This window comes from Bombina bombina, chromosome 4 (assembly GCF_027579735.1).
Source record: "Bombina bombina isolate aBomBom1 chromosome 4, aBomBom1.pri, whole genome shotgun sequence".
Lineage (NCBI taxonomy): Eukaryota > Metazoa > Chordata > Amphibia > Anura > Bombinatoridae > Bombina > Bombina bombina.
In genome coordinates, this window is record NC_069502.1 from 239,150,172 (window position 1) to 239,160,027 (window position 9,856).

Genomic DNA, 9,856 nt, shown 5'->3' on the forward strand with positions numbered 1-9,856 from the left:
ATGCCTCAGGCAACAATACAGATAACTGGCCAGTGTGAGAGGAAGACAGAAAGCACAGGAGACATTTGTTTCGCTTGCCTGCTTTATTTTAATACAGCATTATTAAGTGCAATATCGTTACACAAACTTGCTGAAACTTTTGGGACTTTATCTCTCATATATGCTAACATCCCAGTGTTGGGGCAGGTCATACAACGTTTTAGAGGTTACCTCATAGCATAACCAAGCCCTTTTGCTTTTGGGAGAGAGCCTGATCCTGAAGTGCTGCTGTGTTACAAGCAAGGCCTGCAAGACTCATTCACACTATAACCTGCTACGTTTGTTTTAGTTATCTAAAAAACTACAAGCCTTCCCACACATCTCATCAGTTGTCCTCCAACTTTAACTCAACAATGCCACCTAGTGGCGTAAATTCATAAACCCAAATATTCATTTGAACTTTGCTATTATATTCTCATCATCTTCTGTACTTCATATGAAGGTTGATAAATACTTCAAGCCTCTTTCTAATACATTGGAGGGCAAGATGACTTCAAAGTCTAAACAAACAGACAGGAGGCAGCGACACACCACAGAAACGCAGATTGAAAACCCTCCCTCTCCAAGCTCTTCTCACTTACCAATTGGTAATTCTACAAACCTCCTGCAAGAATTAAAATCTTTTTTTCTGCCTAAGATGGAATCCCTCCAAGCGGGCATGGACACTCTAACCAGCGAAGTGCGCCAATCTTCTACAAGGATGAATCAGGCAGAGCAGAGGATTTCAGATATGGAAGATCGTCAAAATAATACTTCTACCTCCCTCAGACAACTGCTACGTCAAAATCAAGCGCTACAAGATAAGGTAGACGACCCTGAGAACCGTAGTAGACGTAATAACCTCCGCATGCCCCTATTTCTCTACCAGCCAATCACATGACTATAAATCTTAATGTAGTCTCTTGGAATGTGGGGGGAATAACTTCTCCAGCTAAGAGGAGTAAAATTCTTCAATACCTCAATTCCATACATGCGGACATTGCATTATTGCAGGAAACGCACCTCACTGCAGAAGAACATGAAAAATTAAAGATTAGATGGGTGGGGCAAATTTTTTACTCTCCATCAGAAGGAAGAAAATGTGGGGTAGCAATTTTAGTACGGAAAAATCTACCAGTGTCCTCCTCCAACACAAAAATTGATAAACAAGGACGTTACATCTTTACATCACTCCTTATTAACACACATACTTTTCAGTTATGCAACGTTTACGGCCCCAACCACTCTGACCAGATTTTCTGGTCATCTTTACAATCACTCATTGCTCAACACTCCGATTCACCAGTAATAGTGGGAGGGGACTTTAATATGGCACAAGCATCCCAACTGGACAGATTCTATGACCCATCCCATCCCAATACAAAGAAGGGAACCCACCACAAACACAAAAAGGAAATATAAATAATATCTATGTTTAGAGATGGATTGGGACTACATGACCTCTGGAGATCTCAACATCCAGACCATATAGGGACTATACTTGTGTCTCTAAGACACATCACACTTTATCACGCATAGACTATTTCCTTACCTCTCCTTAAATCGCTCCCAACATATTAGATACATCTATCCTTCCAATCACGATATTAGATCACGCGCCAACCATAAGACTAACGCTCCAACCTCTTAAAGTTAAATCTCCTCAAAAGACCTGGAGGTTCCCCTCCTACTTGTATACTAATGCAGACTTCCAACACAAATTGAAGGCCTTTTGGTTAGAATACATTTTTGACAATGACCGACATAGAGCCAACCCTGACTTATTCTGGCATGCCTCCAAGGCAGTTATCAGGGGCAAGATCACAGCATATACTGCACATCATTTTAAATTCCAAAAAAAAGTCACTACGCAACTTCTCTCTGACTTGACTAACGCTTACAACACCTACTTAGATAGCCCTTCGGAAACGAACCGTCAGAAATACTATGATGCTAAGAAGGAAAGGGACACGCATTTGCAAATTCTTGACCACAAGTTCAACCTACACCGACAGGGCAGGTTCTATCGCCATGGTAACAAGGCCGGCAGACTTTTAGCAAATTTGGTGAAACTTCACACGCCTAAATCCATTATAACTGCTATTAAATCGGGAACGCACCTTAAGACAGACACTAAAGATATAATGAAGGAATTCACAGCCTATTATAAATCCTTGTACACTAGACAAAACATAAAAGAAGAAGATAAACACATGTTTTGGAACAATGTCACAGTGCCCCGGTTGTCTGAAACTCAAAGACACAGTCTTAACTCCCCCATACATGTGCAGGAAGTATTGCGCGCCATTGGTAACTCAAAGATAGGGAAAGCTGCAGGTCCGGATTCCCTCCCTATTGAGTACTATAAGATTCTTAGCACCGACATAGCCCCAATTTTAGCCACCACCTATAGTTATCTCTTGGGGAAATCCACACCAGATGCGAGATTTACAGACGCCAACATCTGCATTCTCCCAAAGCCGAATAGAGACCACACACTTCCCTCCTCATACAGACCAATTTCATTGCTCAACAGCGATTATAAATTATATACCAAAATTCTAGCAGACAGACTGGCGGTGATATTGCCAAACTTAATACACCCGGACCAGACAGGTTTCACCAAACACCGTACCTCAGTGATCAATATTAGAAAAAAACTTGCTGTTATATCTCATTACAATAATTTATATTACACTGACCCTCAAATACCCAGTGTTGATGCTTGCCTTCTCGCTATCGACGCCGAAAAGACGTTCGATAGAATAGAGTGGGACCATCTTTATACCTCCTTAGGAAAGTTTGGCATATCTGGAAACATTCTCAATGCGCTCCAACAATTATATGCATCACCTTCAGCTTCTGTAATCGTTAATGGTCAGATGTCTCCCCCGTTCCGCCTGGAAAGTGGAACCAGGCAAGGATGTCCCTTGTCCCCGTTGCTCTTCAATTTGGCAATAGAACCGTTAGCGTGTTACATCCGCCAGTGCAGTGAAGGTTTAAAAATTCATAGGCAGACCTTACATTTGTCTTTATATGCTGACGACCTTCTCCTATATGTCCCCAACCCGCGTACCCAAACTATTACACATTTTAGGCAAATTCGGGGATGTTTCCGGCTACAAAATAAACATAGATAAATCCGAATTAACATGGCTCCTTAACTCCAAAAATACCCAACTACAGGCCACTGGCTTGAAAGTAACTACAGGAACCTTCACATACTTAGGGATCCACCTACACAAGTAAATTGTACCACCTAAATATAGGTAAGATTATAACCCTTATTCAAAATCAGGTGAACGGCTGGAGAAACCTGCCTTTATCCCTCACAGGCAGAATTCATCTTTTAAAAATGATTATTTTACCAAAATTGCTTTATCCCCTCCAGATGCTCCCTATCCTGCTGACAAAGCGAGACCTAAATAGCTTAACAACCTTATTTGGTGCATTCGTCTGGCAACATGGGAAGCCGAGAATTAGCAGGCTCCATCTAGCAATGCCAGTTAATTCTGGTGGATTTAGTCTTCCCAATCTTAGGTGGTATAACTGGGCATCTTTGACCAAAGTGGTAGTGGGATGGCTGACCCAGTCAGACTATTTTTCCCCTCCAGTGGAACGCGAGCTATTAGCACCTATACATCCTGTCTTTCTGCCACACACATCGCTATCAACTCTTCCTCCACACATAAAACATAACATACTATTTATATTTAGGGATCCAATAAGGGCTTGGACCAAACTTTGCAAAACATGGGGGATGGAATTTGTATTTAGCAAATATTTACCTCTCCAAGGAAACCCTAATTTTATCCCAGGATATACAGCTGTTTTTAAGCACTGGGAACGCCAGGGACTAACAATGGCCGCGCAGTTGATTAATCCTACGACACATCAGGTGCTCCCTTTTTCTGACCTACAAGCACAATACACCCTCCCTACCACGCACAGATTTGCTTATTTCCAAAGTCGGCACTATGTTCAAAACCTCTTGACTGAGGGATTAGCTTCATTGGACATAACTAAGATTGTAACTCTCTGTAACCTAGCTTCGCAGGGAACATACTCTATCACCCCTATCTATAAGCTTATAGTTACACATAATGAGTTACAGACAATGCAGGATATCATATCTAAATGGCAGGGACGGAGGATTCCTGAGGTCACACAAGAACACGTCACGTATAGCATATCAGCAGTCAGGGCAGCCACCCTGTCCTCAAGCCTCCGCGAAACGCAAATAAAATTTCTGCACCAAGCGTACATAACACCCAAAATCCGATCCAAATGGGTTCGGGATGCAGTGAACGAGTGCTCTAAGTGTTCAGCCCCTACTCAAGATTTGATACATCTGGTGTGGGATTGTCCTAAGATGCGGAGGTTCTGGGGCAAAGTCAAATTCTGGTTGTCAAAAGTACTCAGAACTGACATAGTTTTAGCCGCAACTAACGTACTCTTCTTTCAAGACATTTCCATACCCCATAATCACCAAAAATTCTTTAACATAGTGGTACTATTGGCCAGGAAATTAATTCTACAATACTGGGCCAAGAATAGGGAACCCCCTTTCAAAAAATTGACGCATGCATTATACCAGCAGTTTCTGATAGAACATGCAGACACACAAAGTGACCGTGATGCTAGAATAAAAACATTCATAAACAAGTGGGACCCATATATACTACCTTTACCGAGAGGCCTAAGGGAAAAACGGTTACGCCCCTTTCAACATTCTGTGTTCATGCTTAACGAAAACCTACATGGCCGCTGGTGCATACAAGAACCTGACTGACACTTAATTGCCCATGACTGACTTATTGGAGGGACTGTTATCTGAATGAAGGGACCTCAAAACTGTGACCATAGCCATCCGCCGAAGCAGAAGCATCATATTTACATAGCGAAGGTAATTGCATTGTTTTATGTTAATTGTTGACATCACTGTATCTATTTACCTGTCTGATCAATGTCTCTAAATGTTACCGACTTACATGGAAGGCCTGAGCACGCACAGAAACTTTTGGCCGTAGGATGAAACTTACTTTAGCGTTGATGGGAAACTCATTTATTGTGCTGACAGTGCCTCAGAGAAACTCTCTGATACATACTGATTTATCAGGCGCCACCACGCCTCTAGTCTACTGATGTCAGTTGCCGTTAATTGTTATTGTTTTGTTTATATAAATGTTTTAGTTATATATGAGGCTTGGCTGCTTCACATGGTCCAAGAATGGACTTTTGGACTCAGAGTAGATTCAGCTACATTGCTGGGACTATATACCGCTACCTATAATATGCTTTATGATGATTGCTATTGTATAATGCTATGTGATGTTGTCCAAGTTCCTCTAAGAAAAATGTCAAAAATAAAGTTAAAAAAAAGTTCTGACTCTGGGCCAAGATGTAAAGGCAACAATACCAATGTAGCACTAGTTAAAAAGATAAAAGTCCAAAATTTATTTCAAGACTTTAAAAACTTACAGATCAGTGGACATATACGGAGGAGTGTAGGTTTCACGCCGTTATGGCGCATTCTCAAAGAAGTTACCTACACTCCTCCGTATATGTCCACTGATCTGTACGTTTTTAAAGTCTTGAAATAAATTTTGAAATTTTATCTTTTGAACTAGTGCTACGTTGGTATTGTTGTCTTTACATCCCGATTACCCATATTATTGGATAATTCTCTTGCTATCCTTTGCTGAACGGTGTATCTAGGTAAGCTCAGGATCAGCAAATAACCTAGGTTCTAGCTGCTAATTGGTGACTGCATAATATTATATATATATATATATATATATATATATATATATATATATATATATATATATATATATATATATATATGTGTGTGTGTGTGTGTGTGTGTCTTACACTGCTTCATTTGTTAATCATACCACTGTCCACAGTTAGAATGACTGTCCAAGAAAACATGACAATGTTGTGTGTCATAATAACTGGCTAGTGGCTATTTAACTATTTTGTGGTTTGTATTTTTATGCTCCAAGAGTGTAGTGGACATTGAGAAACATGTACATTAAGATTCTGTAGTGTTAAATAAACTTTATAATGCAAAATGAAGGTGTTATAGTCATTTATAAGAAAATCGTGATTAAATCGCAATCGTGTTTTTTTTTTGCCCATATTGCCCAGCCCTATATATATACCGATAGTCATTGGCTTACACGTGTGTTCAGTTCAGCTCCTTCAACAAATGATACCAAGAGAATGAAACAAGTTAGATTATAGAAGTAATTTAGAAGGTTTTTTTAAAATTGTATTCTCTATATGAATCATGAAAGAAACATTTTGGGGTTCATGTCCCTTCAACAGAACCTGCTCTCACTAAAGTAACAAATGCTCTGGTATTAGCTAAGGCAAATTGACACTATTCCTTACTAATTCTTCAGCTGATTTCGACACTGTTGACCATCCTCTCCTCTTAAAGGGACAGTCAACACCCGATACTTCATAACTCCATACCTTAGATCAGTAATAGAAGATGCAGCTGCACCGCATCGCATGTTGATGAGCTCTAAGGGTATGGAGTGATCACCCAAAATACATATGCTTTTTCCTTGTAGATATGGCCGTCAAACTCCCCCCACTGTTACGTAATAGCTTTCTTTTTGATTGAATCCTCCAATCATAATCCATTCCTCGGTTGGGGTTAACGTGCGTTCACGGAGAATCCCGCATGCGCAATGGATAGCACTTGCGATTTTGGCTTGAGTTTGCGAGCGGGTATTAGATAATGCGCAACGTCACCCTTTCAACAGGAACGAGCAGGGAAAAGATTAGAGAAGAGGAGGAAGGAGAAGGGGGAGGAGTTTGTCGGCCATTATCTACCTGAACTAAACGTTTGTATTTTGGGTGATCACTCCATACCCTTAGAGCTCATCAACATGCGATGCGGTGCAGCTGCATCTTCTATTACTGATCTAAGGTATGGAGTTATGAAGTATCGGGTGTTGACTGTCCCTTTAAAAAACCTACATTCATTTGGCATCTGAGACACACCCCTCACCTGGTTTGCTTCCTATCTCTCAAACCACTCATTTTCCAGTTTCTTTAACAGCATATCCTCTGATCTTTTGCCTCTCTAAGTTGGAGTACTCCAAGGCCCTGTCTTGGGTCCCTTGCTTTTCTCTCTCTATACACCTTCCCTTGGAAAACTTATATACTCCTTTGGGTTCCTGTACCACATAATGCTGATGATACCCAAATCTATCTTTCCTCTCCTGATATCTCTCCATCTTTACTCAAACAGATTACCAACTGCCTCTTGGATGTCCTCGCACTACCTGCAACTAAATCTGTATAAAACTGAGCTGCTTCTTATTCACTCCTCTTTGAAACATCCCACACCTGACATTTCTCTGACGGAGTCTCTATTCTCAACACCTCACCCCAGGTCCACAGTCTTGGAATCATACTTAACTCAGAACTCACATTCACTCCACATAGACAAGCGCCTATCAAATTCTGCCGTGCACACCTACACAACATTTACAGAATTTGTCTTTTCCTTAATCAAGAAACTACAAAAATACTAATTTATTCCCTCATTTTATCATACATTGACTATTGCAATCTACTTCTAAATAGCTTTTCCAAACACTGCCTCTCCTCTCTCCAATTTATGATGAATGCTTCAGCTAGACTCATCCACCTAAGTCGCCGATCTACAACAGCTGCTCCGGTCTGCCAGTCTCTACACTGGCTCCCCACACACTCCAGATTAAAATTTTAAGCATTAACCCTAACTTACAAGACACTCAACAGCCTCACTCCAAACTATATTTCCTCTCTCATCTCAAAATATTCCCCAACCTGTCCTCTTCACTCAACCTCTGACTTACCCCTTTTCACTCCTAATATCTCTACATTCCTCTCCTACCTCCAAGACTTCTCGCACACTGCTTCTATCTTCTAAAACTCTCTACCCCGCTCCAAAACACTTTCTCCAACCTTGTATAGCTTCAGACGCTCCTTAAAAACACACTTATTCAGAGAGGCTTACCATCTCTCCTCTGTTTCTCATCTTAAACAACATAATTCTTGAACTGCCTTGACTCTTTGTTGCATCTACAATCCATGCGACAAGCTACCCCAAACCTGCACCCTCAAACTGTAGACCGTAAGCTCTCTGGAGCAGGACCCAATTTCCTCCTGTACTAGATTTGTTTAGTCTGTTATGTTTGTGTATCTTATAACTAAATCAATGTCATTTTATGTCCCTATTGCTGTGCCCAGTGCTACAGAATTTAGCGGCCCTATAAAAATGATAACAACAATAATAATTTCACTCTTCAGGACAACCCCAACAGACCATGATGTTTCTAAATCAGATCAGAAATATACTGAAATCTTGGCCTGTCTATAAGTATATAAAACACTAGATAATCAATTATTTTTTTCAACTAAAATATTCCATATACTATTTAATATTTTCTTCTAACAGAACGTTCATGTTCAATGAGGTCCGAGAGAGACAAATTAGAGCTGAAGGATAAGGCGTGCCTGTATTACCATTAATGCAGTTTTATTTATAGATTTGGTGATATTTATTATTGAGTGACAGGCTTGAAGTTCCTAATATTATGGACCAAAGTTTTATTGTATTTTCAATCCTCATCATTTTTTTGTTTTTCATACAATAAACACAGTTGACAACCTAAATAAGAATAACTAATTTAGACAAGTAACATTGACAACTGATAAAAGGCGCACAATGTCCTTAGAATGAACTTGTCATTTGAGGAATTATACATTTGTCATTAAGCAACACAGGCAATTCACCTAGAAATAACTTCACTTAAAACTACCTGGCTGTGTGTATATGTATATATATATATATATATATATATATATATATATATATATATATATATATATATATATAATTTTATATATTTCATTTATTTTTTTAAACAACAACTTTGCAGTCTCCTAAAAACTCTCATAATATTCAAGCTGCAGATCTGTCCAGCTAGTACAGTAAATGACATTGCACTGAACGAATTGCCTCTTTTTATAAAATGATAGTCCTGTGGGCTTGAGGTAATAAGCATTTATACTACTGGTGATGTTCCTTGGCTGGATTATTTCAGTAGCCTGTGCCTTTGTGTATGCCATGTAAATAAATGCATCATGGTTCAAATCTTTAGAGGATGAAGAAGGTCAAGTGATGAAGCCCTAGGTACTTAGGTAAACATACATAACTAAATAAGTGATCTGATGTTAATGTTGTGGCAACTGCTTGAGTTAAACTAAAGCTCATAATATAACGGTAAAAGACTGACAGGCCAGAAGACTTAATTATCTACATACAACAAATTCCTGCAAAGCTTTTAAGAAGGATGCACGCTCTATGACAGGCATTGGCAGTCCACCTAAGCTCTGTAAATGTTTATACCCTTCAATATAATTTTGCAACAAATGCCTAGCATCATACATATATTTTAAAAGACTGGTGTAAAACCTGCGACCCTCACCACCAGCACATAACGCTCTCCTCCAAGTCACTGTCCCAGGACGAATTCGCCTCAGCAACCAACCCGTGGACGCAGCCATGGTGAAAACCAGCAGGTCAGCGACTTCCGTTTGCGGATATCTGTCACAAAGTACACTGGGAGTTGTAGTTCTCAGCTGATGAAATGGTAACTTCAGGTTACTGTGGCGTTAGATAAGCAAATTTCAATGAAACGTAAATAAAAACTAATAGTTAAAACTTATAATTAAAAAAAATAAACAACTGCAAATATAATTTGAATATTAACTGATAAATTAAATATATACAATATAAAAATAACAAAATAGCTTGAGATTACAATAC

General features: G+C 39.5%; 1 protein-coding gene across 1 annotated transcript in view; it reads right to left on the reverse strand.

Annotated features, from left to right (window-relative positions):
- MRPS22 (mitochondrial ribosomal protein S22) overlaps positions 1–9,656 on the reverse strand; it is a 94,704-nt gene extending 85,048 nt beyond the window's left edge. The window contains exon 1 of the mRNA XM_053709853.1: positions 9,516–9,656. Coding sequence (XP_053565828.1) covers positions 9,516–9,594 — 79 coding nt within the window. The 5' untranslated portion in view covers positions 9,595–9,656. The remainder of the gene's footprint in view (positions 1–9,515) is intronic.
- Positions 9,657–9,856: the final 200 nt, after the last annotated feature.